Here is a 19,083-nt window from a genome sequence, read left to right as displayed (position 1 = left end):
TGGGCGGTAATCGACGTGCATCGTCAAACTGGCCATCGATCTCACCGTGCGTTCGATCATTAGTTAGGACATAATGTCAGCAAAATTGAGGTACCGGATTCCTTAACAGTTCCAGGTCGTCACACGCGCTTATGGACCATACCGGGCCGTGGCCGTAGACGTCTCACACGGTGGGAGAAACACACTCTACCAGGAAAGAGACAACTTCCCCGATCACCGATGTTGGTTCCCTGTTCCACACCAGGGTAGTTCAAGTTTGGACTCGACACTTACGTTCCAGAAAACGATCCCCTCGTTCTTGCGTCCCAGGGCAGCAGCAAGCAATTGCGTGAATTGCAAAAATGGATAAATTTAGCCAAACGAGACCACACCGAGAACCGGTTGATGATGGAGTCCGCGCGAGTAAGGCGAGATATCCTCCCAAGGGGGATATCTGTGTGATGGCGAACAGACTCGCCCCGGTCGGCTCACATTCCCACGCGGGGCGAACAACGCGCAAGGACGGAGCAGCTGGTACCGCGAACAAGCCGAAGTCCTTACTTCAGTTGTACAATTATTTTGACACGGTCTTCCTCATCGGTTCCGCCGGTTTCAGGCTCCGGAATGCATACCAAACATGTCGTCATTTCGGGGGTTGATGAATGTTGATCGTCGCTTCCTGCGAGAGGCGGTTAAAATCACAGCAGGTCTCGCATATAACACACACGCTCTTGTTTGCGAGCTTTTTGAGGAAGCGCGCGTAAACCCTTTTACACCCTCTCCCTCTCTCACCCACAAACACGCACCCTACCCTCTCTTTCGAGAGTCTTTATCGAGCAGGGCAGATGCTTTAAATAAACCAAGTTGACGGAGTCCGGCAAAATGATATCGCGCGCAACCGTGCAAACACAGAGGGCCACAGCCGGTCGCCGTCCCTCTCTTCGGTTCGGTCGAGGTGAACCTCTGTTTAACTTCCTCGAATCGATAAGATCTGAAAAACCGTTTGCGAAGGTGGCGCGATTCGTCGAACGTTGAACTTCGAGGGTTCCAATTATAATTCGTTCCCGGACGGTGTTGGGTTGGGTTTGTGATAATGTTGCCTCTGCGTGCTCCCTTTCTTTCCGTGAACCAAAGGGAAGTTGTTCAAGGAGGCGCACAAGCACGGGGTTTTGTCTGCCAAGCGAGGTCCCATGTGAAACAAGGATCGATCCAGGATCCCTGGGCAGAATGGAACGCCACTGACCTCCAACGGCCAGGACCAGCGGTTTCGCGTCTGCCCATAAACACGTTGATGAACTCGGGAAGTGAAGCGGGCTCTCCGCTCCCAAACCGTTCCCATAGGAAGTAACGATTATTTATTAACCGGCCCCGCGAGATGTGAGCAATGCGAGGCAGACAAGAAAAAAAAAACGGGGCAGCTAAAAAGTGGACATTTAAAACCCAAGCACTCAACAGGGAAAAACTGGCACTTCCTAACGTGGAAAATGACCCTCGGGGGCGAAAAGCCGCCACCCCGTTTATGGTGGTGGCATGTGGCATGGGGGTTGGTTTGTCGCAGACTTTCGAAAGCGTCTCGAATAAAAAAAAAGCCTACAACGGCTATTAAAACGCTAAAACAAAAGTGCCCCTGAACGCAAAGTCGCCATTGGGCTTCAGGAGATACCCTTTTCACTGCTTCCTGCACTATACCACGTTGGGTTTGGATTTTCCCTACCAGGACATGTCGACGTCCGGGTTTGACAGTTCGACGATTACGCAGGCACCCGGAGACACACACACACACACACACACATACACGCACGTGCGCTCACAGGAACAACTCATTAGAAGGCGAACCGGAAATTAACATAAATTTCTCCCTCTGCAACCTGCTGCTGCTGCTGCGCGATCGAGGTGTCGCGATAGGGACAAATAACCGACCCGGTCAATTAAGGACACGTCCGGCTGGGCGCGCACACACCTGCACCTACACGGGAGGGTCAAAAGGGGGCCGAGAAAATAGGGAAATGTGGGCTCACAACACGAGCGCAGGTTCTTTTCGCTGCGCAACCTGTTGATCGGTTAAACCAACTACACCAAATTCTAGGGGTACAGGGTTGTGTTGCTTTTTATCGAAATCGTTAGGCAGGAGAGATTCCGATGCACACACACTCACGCGGCCGGATGTAGCGCAGGATCGAAGTTCGATGCACGCGCAAGCAATGGGCCCTCCGGTTCGTCGTCATCGTTGGGTGAACTCTCTTCGGGGTGTTAAAGAAAGAAAAAAGCAAAAAACAACAACCGTCGGATGGCAGCTGTTTGATATCGAACGTGAAAAAAGGGCCACTTTGGGTCGCGTTCGAATGGAGTTCAGCGTCCAGGCAAAAGGACCCACCAATGTATCGGAATGATGGCAAGCGGGTGCGATGGAATAAAGGATACCACCTCAAAGGAAGCAGACACATACACATTGGCCAGACAAAGGACGAAACCGGGCGAGAAGTGGCAAATGAACAATAACGACAGCAGATGGCGCGCGCTTTATTATCCTTGTGGCTCCTCTGGGCAGGAAGGCAATTGTTCACAATTCGTTCTCCCCCCGAGTTACGAATCGAACGACTTAAGACACTGGTTCCTGCTCCTTCTGTTGTTCGGTTCATTTCCCTGCGCAAGGATGTTCACGAGTTTTGCATTCCACCTCGTATAGGGGGAAAAAACTCTCGACAAAGTCCCCGTTTGGCCCTCGAGACTCCGTCAGGAAGGTCCTTAGCAAAGGGGAAAAAAACACACACGCACACACAATTTGCACAAGCGCGCCTTTTAAAAACCTCTCCCGCGAAGGGGATTCCGGTTTTATTTTCGCTTTATATGCTGCTGTCATCAACCCTTTGCCCGTATTCGCGAAACGTTACAGTTTGCCAGCTTTCGTGCTCGTTTCTTCGGCCTTCAACTTAAGCCACGTCAGAACGAGATAGAGAGTGGCGACAAAAATGCCCGTAACCGTGAAGGGACTCGCGGCGACCTCTCTCCCGATCGGGAAGATAAATGCGCAGGAATCTGGCCCGTTTCCTGCCATCGCGAACACCTCACGCGGGAGAGCGCGATATCTGTGGTACCCACCACGCGAGCCCACCACGCGTTTCAATATGCCCTTTTCTCCATTAAAGAAGCACGAGACACTACCAAAAGAAAAAAAATAATACACGCAAAACAACCCGCCGCGCGATTCAAACCCTGTAGTCGCGGTTGTCGAGCTTCTGCTCCGACTGAACCCCTTCTTCTCCGGCAGGGTTCACGCGCTCGTCTCGCGGATAACCTTGAATTTAAATATCCCCGAAAATGAATGTACCATTTCAGTTCAGAGAAAGAAAAGGGATGGGGAGGAGCGATAACACCCGAACGACGGAAGGAGGGCGCGCGCGCGCGCCAGCAGCAGCCGTAAGGAGACAAAAAAAATGCCAATAAAAACCAGGAGAGAGATTCCGCCGTCGTGAGGCGAGATTCGATCAGGAGAACGCACACACACACACACACACATATTTGCCACCCCCCGCGTGCCACTTCCTGATCGACAGCGGGGCGCCTTAGAGAATGTAACAGAGAAAAAGCCAATGCCACCGGCCTCGCGGCGAGTTGGCATTGAAATCGAAGAATAATTGTCCTCGCCATCGTCAGGGTCGTCATCCCCCTTAGAAAAGAGTGCTCAGGATCGCGACGAGAGCCTACCCTGCCGGGAATGCAATAAAACCAAACATTCAACGGCCTCCTTTGCGAGAGCCTGCGAGAAACCAACCGAACCGTTTGGTTGGCGAAAAATTAAAAGAAGCACAAAAACCTCACCAGGCAAAGATTTCATCACGATCAAGGGGGTTTCCATCGCGCGCGTGGATTCGAGAGCAATAAACGAACCCAAGGCGGTGTTGTAAGCGGAGGAATTTTATGAAAATGACCTCGAATTAGAGACCTCTAGAGGAAACCAAACGCTGAACAACCACTCCCATGCGTAATCTTAATGGCAAACGGAGAGCAACAGCTCTTCATCGGGTTCTCGGATTGGGTTTGACAAATCAATCCCGAAGGCAGAAAATGCGACCGTGTCCCTTTTTTGGGGGAACGATGGAACGATCGCATTCCGACACATCGATCCGTGGGTAACCGCGGGAAAGAGGGCGATTTTATGGCGATCATTAATAACAAGGGAGTGTGATGAGTTGAAAGGGACACCATTGGCCAGGCGAAGGGATATTCGGCTGAGTATGCGGACAATTAACGATCGCACGGCGCGTCCGAAATTGCTTAATTGCATTTAGCGTCGTGCGCGACGTTACAGGACGCGTCCGCAGCAAGGACACTCCGCGTGTGCGAGTGAAGAAAAACGGTGAAAAATGAATCGTCCTGCTGGCGGTAAAGAGATCGCAAGGCACGCAAAAGGACGTCGATTGGTGGGGGAAATAATAATGAAAAAAGGAAGGAAAAAGTGCAGATCGCATTTGCACAATGCAATGTGGTCGCTTACCTGTGTTGCAGACGTGGATGAGTGTGTGCGCGTGTTCACGCAGTCGAGCGTCAGCCGAGCCCCATTTGGCGCGCTCCAGAATGTGATCGACGTAGTCGTACGCCGTCACTGCGTTGATGTTCCACTCGAGCTTGTTGATCAACAGCAGCTCCCAGGACTGAAAAGGAAAGGAAAAGAAAAGCAAAAAAACGGATCAATTAACAAAAAACGTTCGTTACGAGTTGCTGCCGGGGGAGGTTAAGGATAAAATATCGGTGACATAAAAAACATAAATGCGCGTCCTTACGATAAGCCCGAAAGGCACGTACCGTGCGTCATATGGAGAGAAAACAGCGATAACATTACGCAGCACCACTTACGCATGTATAGATGTTGAGTGATTAAATTAATTCCAGAACGTGGCTTCTTTAATGCAGCCGTTTCCGTGGAACGTGTGCCACAACTCCACGAAAAAGGACCCTCTTTAACGCCTGCCTTCTACTTGCTCCCCACGGCAGGACACAACTGTGAAGGGCACACGAGCCGGAATTGAAAAACAGCCACAAGCAAGTCTTCGATGTTGCATAAATTTCGTGCACAGTCGATCGTGAAATGATGGGCATGTGCCAACGGGCGCGTGCCTTTCTGAAGAAACTTTCCAAAACCTGCCCTGAAAGGATACAACTCGGCGAAAGGGACGATTGAAGGACGCGCACCACTTTCTTAGTCGAGTTTTGCTGCGGCAGTTGGGGTCGTAAATCGTCAAAAAGACACGGCGGCTCATTATTGGCGGGAACATGCCAACGGACGGTGGAAGAAAAACCGTTAAATTAAAACGCCTAGACAGTCGCCGTTGCCCTCGGGACTTGCATTTTATGCCCACAAACCCGTGTTCAAGCGATGGGACTATTGTCCTTACACGGGCCGGCCATTGCGCGCGAAACACCGGCTGGTGGCTGGCAAACAGCTTTTACAACTATTGCCTTTTGTTTTCTCATCTCCACAAAACCGCACACACAAGCACTCTGCTCGATCTCGAAACCCGGACCGAGGGGTTATGCAAATAAAAACCGTAAGAACCCAGCCCCGGGGAATGGATGTCCCCGAGCTGACCGCAGCATTATGCACCCCGGGGACGGAGTGATAATAAATCGCAGCCGGCGCGCATCATCCTCTTCCAAGGAGCTGTGTGTCCCTTTTTTTTGCGTGCTACCATCGGTGGTAAGATTGATTGATTAATATCTGCCCGAACCCCCGAGGGGGACACAAGCCGTTTCCAACAATTTACTCGGCCCATTCCGGGTGGGTCCTGAGATCAAAGTTCCCTCTTTCTTGTTTCCTTCTTGTGCTAACTCCTTAATCTACCACCAACGAGGACGAAGACCAAACAGGCAACGGCACACGGGCAGCATCACTCTCGCGCGTTCAACGGTCAAATATCTTTCGATTTTATTTTTGCCCCATCTCAAAAGGGTGACACATTCCTGCTTGTGCTGGGTGCTGTTTGCTTGTGTTGTCCTATCTGTGTGGCCAGGACCACAACAGCGGTAGCAAAAAAAAAATAAGGAAAAGAAATCCCTCACTCGGTGGTGCCGCGATTATGGTTGATGAATGGAATGCCGTGGAACCGTTTGCACGCCTCATTGCGCATTCACATGCCGCTGGTTGGTCTCGCGAGATCCTTCTCGTGTTTTTTTTTCTCGCTCACGAGCAATCGCAGGACGCCCAATTCGCGAGCCCCCGGGGGCCCAGCAAAAGCAAAAGCACAACGAAGGCAACGGGCTAAAAATCAGTACCATAAAAAGGAAATCTCATAATCGGCTATCCAATGCCCTGTTCTTCTGCCTCCTTCCCCCGTCCAAACACCCGTCGCCTTTGTCGGGTCGAAGAGGGCTTCATCAGCGATCAAATCTTTGCTTAAATCTCCGCGACGTCGCCGCTGTGGGGCTCGCCGTTTCCTGTGCGATTATCGAGCAGAATAATAGGTGGTCAGCAACAAAATGGTGGTGGTGGTGGTGGTGTGTCTACCTGTGTCCCAGCGAACTCTCGAAGGAGTGTGCCCTCCCCAAGCGCCTCGAAGGGAGGATCCTTTTACTCCTGCTTATGAAGCCGTAAGGGTGCGCGTGTTCGGTGCGGGAGTCGCGGGGAAAACCAAATTTAACCAAATCATCATCGCGATAAAAAAAAACAACACACACACACAACACAGTGTGGTCTGCTCTCGCACGTGCGGGAAGAATGAGACCGATGGTTTTTAAAAATAAAGCAACCACGGGGTGGGATTGGGGTTGCTATTTTAGCCCCTACCTGCTGGCGAACCTGCACACACACACGATGTGAACACCGTCGTGGTCCTTTAGAGCACCACAGACACCGACGCCGGCACCGATCGTGCTAGTCCCACCGAGATCGAGTGTTTCCCGTGCGTGATTCTCAAGATCGTGGCGTTGTAGGATGGATGTTTTTTTTCCCATCTTGCTGTTGCTTGGTTCCTCTACCATTGGTGGCGTTATTATTTTCTTATCCTTCAAGGAAGGCGCTAAAAAAGGAATGCCGATCCGGCAGCGGCCCCGTTTGGGTGATCTCCATTCTAAGCCGTCAGGTCGAAGGTGAGTAAAAAAATCGCTTCGATCAGGCTGCCGAAACAAACGGCAGGGAGTCAAACGATGAAAAAAAAATTGGTAGCACCTTCCAAAACATCAAGGGAACACACGTCGGGCGCGAGATGTTCGCCCTTCTTCGATACGGTCAGGAAAAAAAAATGCGATTCTCAGCCACCATTAACCACCGGACAGCAAAAGGCTCGGGCGCCGCTCGACACCACCATCCGAAAAGGAGGTAGCTTGGCAGCGCATAAAAAAGGCAAAAAAAGGGCCACTCCAGAGAGGACGGGCCCAAAAATGTTAAATATAAAATCGTTCGTTCGCGGTGCGCTCTTGCTTCGATTTGATTGATGATGCGGGAGATAACAGGGCACACAACACCATGCCGCCGACCAACGAAGGCTCACACACACACACACATCGTTTTGGGAAGGCTCCGCAGTACCTCCTCCCCCACCATCACTCCCCCACTGCGGAGGATCGCACCATTTGCAAGGATTGCAGCTGAGCGGTGGAAAAAAAGGCGCGCGATCGCGAGGAAGAAACCAGCTTGGAGTCTTTTGAGCTGCTTTTCCAGGCTCTTGTAAAGGAGCACGACCCCAGGAGGGTGAGGTGGATCGCCAAATATCAAAAGCTCACCAACCCAAACCCAACAGGACCCTCTAACTCGCTCGCTCTCTTGCGTTCTCAACCGATCCTTGCCCTCTACTTCTCCTCCCCCACGAAGAAAAAATCTCCCACAGGAGCCGGGCCAAGCCGGCACAGGGACGACGAGGTTCCAAAATAACGCCAGATGAAGGAAGAAAACAAAAAAAAGCCGCCAAAAAAGTGAGAACGACATTCCAACGGTGGTGGAGTGGCGGGGGCGAGCACGCGAGAAGGTGGACATGGTGGGTTTGCGTGTGTGTGCCGTGATCGCCAAGTAGAAGCTTGTTAGAGCAGGCTCTTTGCTGCAGCGCGAAAGACGATCCCGGAATGAAGCCACGAAAAAGGAGTCCAATGAAGGCGATGGGCATGGCGAAAAGATCGATCGCCCGCACACCGAAAAACCCGCCCGACAAGACAGAGAGAGAGAGAGTGAAAGAGAATCAGAGAGATCTCTAAAAACCAAAAGAATCGCAGCCGCCGCCGTCGTCGGGCGCCAAAAAATCCCCAGCTGTAGACTTCGTGGAAATCGTTAAAAAAAACAGATTCCCATCACCGCTTGAGCTCCCTTACGATCGCTCCCTTCGCATTGCGAGCGCGGGTTTTGAAGGGTGGCAAAAATCGTATCACAAAAAAAACCCTGTGGGCGAGAGAAATGAACTGGCCTGGGTTGCCCTTCCAGAAGGATGGGGTTGTAAACCGGGCCGGCGGCTCCCGTCTGTTTCATTGAATGGAGCCACCCAGAGGGAGAAGATACTGAAAGAATGAGAGAGAGAGAGAGAGCATCACTCTCCCGCAGTGGTTGCTCGTCCTTTGCCTTTTTCAATCGGTCGTGCTTCATTCAACATTCCACGGGAGGCTTTCTTCCTCTTTTCGCGACGATCCTCTTTCTCCTCGTGGTTTCTCTTTCGCCACTTGTCTCGTGTGTGTGTGTGTTTGCACTTTCGTCCCGATTTTTTTTTGCTCTCCCGCCACCATGAATCTGTTCTCAGGAAGAACCGCACCAGAGATCCTCGAACGAGATCCTCGCGATCGGTGGGCGTTGGGGGAGGAGGATCGCAAGTACGCAGGGGGGGAGTCTGCGAGAAGGAGGAGAAAAAATCCCATCCATAAACACACACATGCAGACGCATCGAGGACAGAAAAAAGGCAGTCAAAGCCACACGGGTCCATTTAAAAAGGAGAACTTCTAACTGAAAAGAGTGCGATCAAACCCCAACCATACGCCGGGGGGACCAGTGGGTTTTCTCGCCTTCTTCGGCATACCAGGCAAAATACCGACGACTCCGAAAGACCCAGCCAGCCACAAGTCCGATAACGAGGCATAAGGCGACGCGAAAAAAAAAAACGGGAACCACAACGGGACGGAACGGTGTGTGCGCGAAGAATGGAGTGCTCCTCCAGTTCACGACGCGACACAACACCGACGGCGAACCTTAAAGGCTAAAAAGGCGAGGCCCAAAATGGCCGAAAAAAAAATAAGACACGCAAATAGAAGCAAGACGGTGAAGGATAAGGAGCGCAGGAGCGACCAAACACATAAAAAAAACAGAGCCTCCAAATTGACGTGCACAAAGCGCAAAGATAGCCACAGATCAAGAGACCGAGAGAGAGAAAGAGAGAGGGATGCCCGCGGAAACGAAGAGAAGCCACCACCGACAGTCAGTAGAAGCAGGAAAGGAAAAGTACAACAACAAAAAACAACAAACGGCTCGCAGGCTCGTTCGCGGACTCTCTCAGTCGTTCTCACGCCCCAAAACCCAAGAAGAGCCAGCTCGAAGGTGGATGCGAAAAGTGAACGAAAAAAAAAACCGCCAAGAAAACACACGCATCATGAGAGGCGGCTGGATTTTTTAAAGGCCAAAACCCGACCCGCGCGCCGGGACGGATTCCGCACTCCGGTTCCTGGGCTGGGAGGTTAGATAGGTGGGTGAAGGACAAGTGCGGGCAAATAATAATAATAAAAAAAACAACAAAACCACACACATAATGAAAAAGGAATAGAAGGAGAGAACGAGAAAGAGAAAGAGTGCGTGAAAAGTAAGATAACAGAAAGCAAAACGAAGGAAACGAACTCTGCAAGGAAACACACGGCACACACCGATTGAATAACGTGTGAAAATGTTGTAAACTCATTTTTCAGGATCTTCCCGGGGAGACGAGGAGACGACCGCATTGCTGGGTCGGTCGCGGACGCCGCAAGGTTGAATCCCTCCCGCTAGAGGGAGCCACCGAGGGCCGAGAGTTAGGCGCGCGCGCGCGCGCTTTTTTGCCTTTTTTTGATGCTTCGAGAGAGAGCCTTTTTAGTTCTTTGGCGGGCCACACCATCACTATTCATTCTGGCGCTTTTCTTCGTGGTTTTCATCTTTTTCCCGTGTCTCCCAGGAGTTGTTCCTGTTTTTTGTGTTTTTTTTCTTTTCTCTGTTCTCTTCTGGGAAACAGACGAAAGGAATTTCTCGTGGCTCGACCAGAACAGGAGACGGCGATGGTGTTCCTGAGATGATCGTGCGTTCTCTCTCTCTCACACACACACACACACACACACATCGCGACATGATTCGCGATCCGTACGAGACGATCGCGACACAAGTTGCCCGCGCAAAGTGGGCTTCCCTTTTTTTTTTTGGTTCTTTCTCCTGCTCCAAAAGGCGCTCGCGAGCAGGCCACTTTCGCATATGTTTCGGCTTCGGCGAGACCTGGTTTGATTCTGCTCGTATCCCTGTCCTCTAACGCCCCATCTTGGGGCCATTTCACGCTCGTTCTCTCTCGCTCTTTCCTCGCGCGTTCCACCCAGGGAGCAATGTGCGTATTTGGCCGCACATATTTTTGGTCGAGGTTTTTTTTTTTTATTTAAAGGCTGCTCCACAACAGAACGAACTCCTCCCAAGTACCGTAACGCTCGGGGTTGTGTGTGATGTTCCTATCGGGGTTGGAATCCAGTCCCACCTTGCCCACCACACCAGGACACACACACACACACACTCGGTGGTCCTCCTCGCGGGTCCCTTTTCGCGGGCGTTTGCGCATGTGTGTTTTCACCAGGGATCGGGTTTTATGATCGAGATTCCTTCTCTTCCAGCTCACACCGACGACATTGCATCGTCAGCGGTGTGTCTGCGCGCCGCCGGTGGTTGCCCATTTTGCGAGAGGATGCGTCCCTTTGGTCCCAAGGGTGGTGGTGGTTTTTGGGGAGGCACAGTTTGTGAGGGGAGGAAAAAAATACCACCACCAAATGCGCGCGCGAAAGCCCTGCGGGGCCCTGGCTTGGGCAAAACCCGGCAAAATACCGACGATGGGGTTTCGCGACATGAAAAAGAAGAAGCAGGAGAAAACCACCACTGGGGAAAAGGAACCAGAAGGTGTGAGGAGGAAAAGGGCTCGCGCAAATTATGCGCCGGTGGTCCTTTTGTGAGTACCACGGACCCCTGGAGAAGACAGGCGAATGGAAACTGGCCCTTGAATGCATGTGTGTGTGTGTGTGGATGGCGCGATTTAGGGCTTGGTTTGTGTTAGAGAATTCCACCACCAGAGGGCTGGCTACCGGGAGAAATGTCGTTTGGAGTGGGTTTGCAAGAAAGGAAAAGGAAAAAAGTTGACTGAACTCTTGCTCAATAAGACATCCTTGCACAAGCCTCATAAAGGAGATCCTCGCGTGTGAGGAAGTTCAGCTGCAATTCGCAACGCCAGCTTTTTGGGCATCCCCTCTTCGGCTTCTTGTCTGCAACACCTTTAAAGATCTTCTCTATCTGAACATCAGTAGAGGCTCACAGAAGGAACACGACGTACAATTCCCGCTTCTTTTTCATCAAACTACACAAACAAGCTAGAAGATCACGGATCTAGATTAGAGAGACGTCGACCACGTCAAGCCCATGAAGGAATAACATCAAAACTCCTCACAGGTATGCTCTTCTACCTTCCAACTTCTGCTTGTTAGTCGTCGATGCCACCGACCCCCAATAGCGAGGAGGACTCGAGGCACGTTTTAAATCAAGTTCTGAAGGGAGGGGGAGTTCTATCGACCCCGTGGTGGTGTTTCAACGAGTGTCGGTGTTCGTTCCACACACACACACATAAACTAGATAAAGCACGATCATCTCCCATCGCTAACTCTCCCAATTAGTAGCTTAGCACAATATTAGGCTCCAGACGAGGCGCTCCAAACGTCCCGAGGGACTCAGTGCCACGAGAGAAGGGTTTTCGCCCATAAAAAAGGCAAAAAAAACGCCAAGCCACAAAAGATCCCGCGCTCAAAGAGGAAGCCGTGTGTGTTTGTGTGTGTATGTATCTGTACGTGAGCGCGTTCGCGCATTCACGCAACTGCCTGTTGAAGAGCGCGCCAGATTTTTTTACGCATTCCTCTTTTCGTTTCCTTTTCTCGAGGGTAAAGAACGGAAGGGGGGGCGTTTTTGGGGGTAGCCACCATCCCCCTGTGGATCTCTTGGGCTTTTCATTGAGAAAAAAGCCGACCGAGACACACAGGCACACGCACAACGGTACACACACGCAAGCAGTCTCGTGTTATCGCCTTCAGCCTGCGCCCCGGGAAGAGAACGCGACGGTTTCGCAAAGCGGGAATACTAAAGAATAAAAAAAAAGGCTCTCTACCGCCACATCGCAAAGGGCTAACCAACTTACACGCCACATAATAAATGTAAATCATTTTTTTTTTGCGCTCTCTGCTCCTTCTGCACGAACATCTCCTCCCCGATCGCTTCTCTTACGGCTTCGCTCCAGTAAGCACACAATCCCGTGTGTGTGTGTTGGCGCTTCCATCCTGCTGTATTTCTCTGCTGGATGGATGAGGGTTTAAGGTTCCCCATTCCCACCCTTAAACTCGCCCCCAACACGGCCACGAGATGAAGATGGATATGGCGAGGTTCCCTCGGTGTGTCACGTCCTGTGGGCATCTTCGCGCGGAAACACCGTCATCGTCGTCATCCGAAGTGCCAGTGCCATTTCCTTCCTTTCCAGCGTGGGACGACGTCCTGGAACAGCCTCCCCGAGGCCTCCGGAGGTCGGATCGCGCGCTTTTGACAATACGGGTGGCGTGCGTGTGTGGGGGAGGACCTAGACTCTCCCTCTCTCTCTCTCTCTCTCTCTCTCTCTCTTTCTCTTTCATCCACAAAAGGCCCATTGTGGGCTGAGTGTGTCCAGAGTGAAGAAAATTTTGCGCTTAATTGGGTTTGATTGATATCGTATTACGGGTGCCGCGCGGTCGCGTCAGCAAACGGCAACAGGATCTGCGCACCCCTTGGTAGAGGGAGGTTTGTTTGTGGCCACCGACCCTCTCTCTCTCTCTCTTTCTCTCTTGCTCTCTCCCACCCACATACCAGGCGGCGCATATACGCGGCAAATGTTCACTTATTTTTGGGACTAAATCGGGACACACGACGCGCCGCAAATTGGGCACAACCCGCCGCCGGCATTCGCGCGACAACCAAACACACACACACACACACACACACACAGGACACCCAAAGTGAAGGCCACAAAAAAAAAAACAACCAATCCCGACGACCTCACAAGACAACGTCTGCTTGCGCGCGTGTGATGGATTAGCATCGGTGCAGCCAAACATCCGGAGTGAGATGCGGATATGCGATTGAGAGCCCTTTGCGTGTGGGTTTTTGTCGTCTCAATGATGTCTCCTTTTTTGTTCTTTTTTTCCCCCTTTTGGATGTGCCGAAATTTGCCATTTACAGCTTGCGCGCGCTCGCTCGAACCAGCGGATGTGCGCACAGGATTTGCCTTAATTAAGGCCCATTTTCTGGTGGATGTCCTCGCGCAGGCCCTGGATGCGTCACACACCGCTTTCTAACACATTTTGCCTGCATTTTGGCATCATAAAGCACACACACACACACACACGATGCCCGCGCGCCGGAAGCGTGGGAAAAGTGGCGAATGGAAATGATGTCCGTTTTGTTTTTTTTTTCAGCTTCTTTTTTTCCCTTTAACTCTCCATTCGCCGCCAATTTTCGCCAAAGATCAGCGCACACTTTGGCTCTTCGAGAGGAGGAAAGGCCTTCCCACCGGGTTTTTGTCGATTCCCAGCAGCTTGCCCTGTTGCAAAATGGGGTAGCGCTGCTTCTCATCTGCGCGAATTCGATGCGCGCCTGATGTTGGCAAAATTTTAATGCACGCTTGCGTCAATCGCACAGAAAACACACGTGTGTGTGTGTGTGTGTTTGGTGCCCATGGTTTTCGTTCTCGACCGGAGAAAACGACCCCACCACCAGCCAACCGAGCTGTTATTATTATTTATGTCTAGAGACTGCCCTCTCCATCGTGGGTTTTCCACACCGAAAGGAGGTGTGGAGGGTGGGTTCAATTTTCAGCCTGCTGTGGCGACTGGCCTTTAAATGGCGCTTCTTCTTGAGAGCGCGCCGGAAGGCGATTTTTAAATGGCCACCACAGCGCCACACATCATGCGCGAATTGAATAATCCACACACGGGTTGTGGAAGTGAAAATGTGGCAGCCCGAGGAGAGGGCGCTTTAATTCCGGTCAAGCACCAGGATGGGGGTGGTGATAATTATTCCCGGTCCGCCGGAAGAGACGTGGAATATAAACCGGGCGTGATGTGTGGAAAAGAAGCAGCCCCTTTAAAAATAAAAGCTGTGCAAGTTCGCTGGTTTCCGCAAAATGCTCGCGTGTGGCACTTTCGCGTGGGGTAAGTCCAGTGAACCGGAGTCGTAGGGTGGGCTTTGGGGGTGGGTATGGATGGGTTTCCTTCTTCGTCCTCCGCTCCATAAACACGGAACACCTACAACAGGGTGAGCCCCCACAATTCATCTTATGATACGGCTCATTTTTTTTCTCTCCTTCCTTCATCGTTCACGGTTCGCCGGCATTGTGTGGTTCTTCTTGAACGAGCGTTGAAGACGATCACTTCCTACTACTGGTGCTGTTGCTGCTGCTGCTCGGTCAGGTGTGTTGCGGAGACGACATATGTGCGTGCGAAGGAGGACGCTCTAAACCGTAACAAGTCCGTTTGGTCGACCACAATGTTTTGACCACAAATTTCTGCGACGAATTACGAAGCGAAACTGCGCGGTTTTGGAATGCCGATGACGATCTCACCCCTCACGGTAGGTTTCTGTGTCTTAAGAGACGTGATCGCAAAAACGGAAAGCTTCCCTCCTCCGCACACATATGAGAGAGAGGAGACGTACTTCCTTTTTTGGGACAGGGGCAGAGGATATGTCTGCCACTTGAGCAGGTCTTTTTAATTCCACAATTTTCCTCGCACCGCTTAATGGATTGTTGCCGTTTTTTGCGTGCGAGCGTGTGTGTGTGTGTGTGGATCCTTCGCTTTCGTGCGGTGGGCTCTCCGGAAAAGGTGCAGGCGTATCATCTCCACCCGAGCAGAAGAAGCTGGATTGGAAGGTTGAATTATCACGCAATATAATTCGCATGAGCTCTTTCGAGCGCACGCCCGTCCAGGCGAAAACCACAAAACCCCTTTTGCTGGAAGCGAAGGAAACCACCGAGCGGTTTGTTGCGAAAACATGTAATGCCCGAAAAAGCGTACCATAGCCCGGGGAGTTGTGGTTTTGATCGATTTTCGATTCGCTAATTTTGCGCACCCACTGTGGGAAATGATGGTACGCGGGTTTGGGTAATTTGTAGCTTCCCAGCCGCCGGGAATTGTGGCTAAAACACAATAACGCCGAAAGGGCAAGAGCAAACAAAAAATAGAAAATTCCTCCCCCCCCCCCACCATCCTTTCTATTTCACGCGTTTAAGGCTATTTCCAAATCGAATCTGTGTTTTTTTTTGCGTTCCTTCTCGTCTGCGCGTTTGATTGTTGCTTTTGCGTGCGGCGTCGTGTGTGCGCGCGGATGGTTCTATTTTAGCAATTTTTTGGCAATTTTTTCGCGAGTTCCTGTCTCACACACACACACACCCACCCGCGCGCTAGGGGTGCGTATGCCACCCCCTTCTATTGCGCCACCCGAAGGGGGATGAATGACGAACGGAAGGAGGAAAAAAAAAGTTGAATTTAAAGAGGCCTAACCTTAAGAGGTTTTCAAACACATGAACCGGACACACGTACAGCGCGTATGTGTGCATGGTACATAAGTGCGGAACAGCACAACATTGTAGGACCCTCGATCCATCCCTAGGGGGAGCGACTGGAGGGGCGGGGGCGGGGAGGGAGGGGTTGATGACGACGACATGTGCGTGCGTCCGTGCGTGCGTGCGGGGCTGAGAACTAAAAAATCTGGCGATGGAGCCACACCCGAGGTGGTGTAGTGGAGGCCGAGAGCAAAGACACACTTGTATGCACATGTGTGTACATAACACGCTGTCCATCGAAGCAACCCTCTGAAAAGTGTCGGGGAGGGATGGGGGGTTGTGAGAAAGAGAGGGTTGACAGGGGAGCACGCACGCACACGTACGCATACACCCGGCACGGTGGCCTTCCAACACACACGTGCGCTCGCGCGATCAGGGTTAGTTTTCCGCGAGAGATCGCGCTAGCACACACCGATAAAACCAACCCCTATTTGAGGGGGAGAGGGGGGGGGGGGAAAGAGTCAGAATGCGCATACCTCCCCCTCCGCTCCTCTCCCCCTCCCCCCCCCCCCCTCTCCAACACATACACATTCGCACGAGCGGGCGAAACGTTGTTCGGCAACTTACCCTTATCTGATCGGGCGAAACCGCATGGTCGGTGTAGGCACTCAGCACGTCGACCGTTAATGGCTGACATTGGCGAATTTTGGACGCCAGCAGTAGGGTGCAACATCCGAGCAGCTGCAGGTGGTAGCGATTGATCTTGAGGACGCACAGGCAGCGATCGAAGAAATTCACGGCCAGCGGGAACGTCTGCTCTTCGCACTTTTGCTCGTCGCAAACCTGGATATGGCGATGATTTCGATGATGTTCGGCGGCGGCGGTGGTGGTGGTGGTTGCGACGACCGGTTGGGGGTTGAGACCCGCACGAAAATGGGGGGATGGAAAAAAGCAACAACAAAAAAATAGCAAGGTTATTAGAAGAGCAGAGACGAAAGAGAACAAGAACGAGAAACGTCCCCGAGAGCGAGAGCGAGACGGCACGAGCGAGCGAGAATTGGCCAAAAATTCGCGTAAGCCTTTTTTTCGTTCCCCACCCTTCCCCGTTTGTTTCACCCTAGCTGGTTTCGCGGTTTTTGGAAGTTTGCGCGAGCGAAATTCGCTCCACCAAAAAGTCAATGCTCCCTGCTCAGATGGTAGGTCCTGCAAGGGAGAGAGATAGAGAGGGTGGGGAGGGGTGGGGGGGGGTCTGTTTAAAAGCCACCACGAACACACGGTTTCTTGGGAGGTGGGGGGAATGAGATTTTCGCCTTATTTTTGTTTTTCCTCACATTTTTGCCACGCTAATGCTAATGTTCTACGCAGCGCGCGCAGAAAACAGAAGTAATAGAAGCAATGGCACTCCAAAAAAAAACACGCGAAACACACAATGCTCCTCTTTTCTTTTTTCTCTGTCTCTCTCTCTCTCTCTCTCTCTCTCTCTCTGTTTCGCTTCGCGAATTACGTTGCGTGGCCGTTTAAAGACCCGGCCAAAAAGGAGCTTTTCTGCGAGCTACTCGACAGAGTTTGACGCAAGCGGCGCCGTGTGTTTTGTAATCGTCGGAGTTCGGTGGGGTTTTAAAATTTAAAGCCCACAATCCCCCACGCACACACACACACATAGCTGCCGATTGCAAGCGCAACTCAACTGGAAAACTCCCCACAATTTTCCCAAAGCTCGCCACACACAAGCGTGCGCGCAAAAGCCATACCTCCAGCATCCACGTGGTGACGATTTTGCGCATCGATGGTTTAATGTCGCTCTGCAGCTCGATGAAGTAGTTACAGATCGGTATGGTGCGGGTCTCGAGCTTCTTCATGTTCCGGATGATCCGATCGTCCATGATCATGTGCCGGTCCGGTTCGGCGAAGCGATTGTCCACCTCGTCGTAGATGATTTCCTCGCACGAAAGATGGCCGACACCGAGGGCGGCCGCACTGGTGGCAGCACTGGAGGAGGCGGTGACGAGGGTGGTTGCCGGAATGGCCGCGGCCATCCCCGCTGAGGCTGTGATTGCGGACGTCGTCGGGACGGCCGTTGCCGTCGCTCCTTGTGGGGCCATTTGCTTGCGGACTTTGATGCGCGATCCTTCGAAACGGCCGGTTATCGAATAGAAGAAGCTAATCGAGGCAAACACGAACTGTCACTTTTTTATTTTTTTTATTTTTCTTTTGACACCGCGCAACAACCAGCGCGACCGGCAAAAATTGCGACTCGCTGTTGCCTTGGGCTGGGGTTCGGTATATGTGTGTATACACCTTGTTTTTCTTCCTTTTCCTCGATCCGTTTCGTCCGTTCTAACTAACGCACACACACGCACACACACACACACACTAACCGGCTGTCGTCTGGTGCGTGTCTGTGTTCCGGTCGCGGGACTTTTAGTGTGATTTTTTTTTGCCCTTCTGTTCGTCTTCTTTCGCGCACCACAATCTCTTGCTCTTCTACGCGATTCTCTTGCTACTTCTCGCGACCCGGGCAGACTTTTGGTGATCCCCCGGCAGAGACACGGAAACCAGACACAACGCGAAAAAAAACCTCGCAAGCACCGGATACTCTGAATCGTCGGGTCCCTCGAAGAACTTCTGGCAAATGTCGTTTGACAGCGGTAAAGAAAACGGCCTACTACGGTGGTCGTTCGCGAAAGTGGGTACACACACACACACGTTCTTTTCGCTGTCTGCTAGACGTTGGAAAAGACACCCCCGATGTGTGGGATTTGCGACCCCAACAAGAAAAAACGAAAATGTCCTACCACCGAACGGGTCTCAATACCCAGGATGTCTCAAACCGTTAGACGATACCGAAGTCCAAAGTCCAGCACAGAACGTAGAGGATTAAGGGCTTCCAGGGAACACACCGGTTGTACTACACACCACCGTTATTGGGGCATTCAGCAACCGTGCGTACTCTCTTCCTGTACCTGTTGTGATCGTTACGTTCCAGGACACGGTTCGTCGGTGGCCGACACCGGAATGTCACAATAATAAGAGGCCCGAAAAAAAATACACAAGTCCCGTTACGTGTCTCGATTTCAATAGCCAAACTACGTTTCTACTGCGAACTCCGGCTGATGACGATGTGGAGCCAATGATGGCGAATGTTATTGCACTCAGCAGTGATGGTTCAGTGCGAGTGAGCGAGAGCGCGTTATCATCAACACTGAGCGGGATGGGCGAACCGGCTTACACTCATACGGGCACATCTTCCCATCGCGACATTGGCGCACATACACGCACACACACACGCGCACTGCGGGACCTCGGCAGTCACACACGTCACTCACGGACTTTAAAACCCGAAATTTTACGTGTTTT

At 51.8% G+C, this 19,083-nt stretch overlaps 1 protein-coding gene across 1 annotated transcript in view; it reads right to left on the bottom strand.

The window, feature by feature from the left end:
* The window catches only part of LOC128730422 (G1/S-specific cyclin-D2), a 30,844-nt gene extending 12,450 nt beyond the window's left edge, over positions 1–18,394 (bottom strand). Inside the window, exons 1-3 of the mRNA XM_053823469.1 lie at positions 17,478–18,394; positions 16,354–16,569; positions 4,475–4,631 (exon numbers count right to left, since the gene is read on the bottom strand). Coding sequence (XP_053679444.1) covers positions 4,475–4,631; positions 16,354–16,569; positions 17,478–17,828 — 724 coding nt within the window. The 5' untranslated portion in view covers positions 17,829–18,394. The remainder of the gene's footprint in view (positions 1–4,474; positions 4,632–16,353; positions 16,570–17,477) is intronic.
* Positions 18,395–19,083: the final 689 nt, after the last annotated feature.

Source organism: Anopheles nili, chromosome 2 (assembly GCF_943737925.1).
Source record: "Anopheles nili chromosome 2, idAnoNiliSN_F5_01, whole genome shotgun sequence".
In the NCBI taxonomy this organism is placed as follows: Eukaryota; Metazoa; Arthropoda; class Insecta; order Diptera; family Culicidae; genus Anopheles; species Anopheles nili.
The sequence above is the reverse complement of the archived record's forward strand: the minus strand, read 5'-3'. Positions and strand labels throughout refer to the sequence as shown.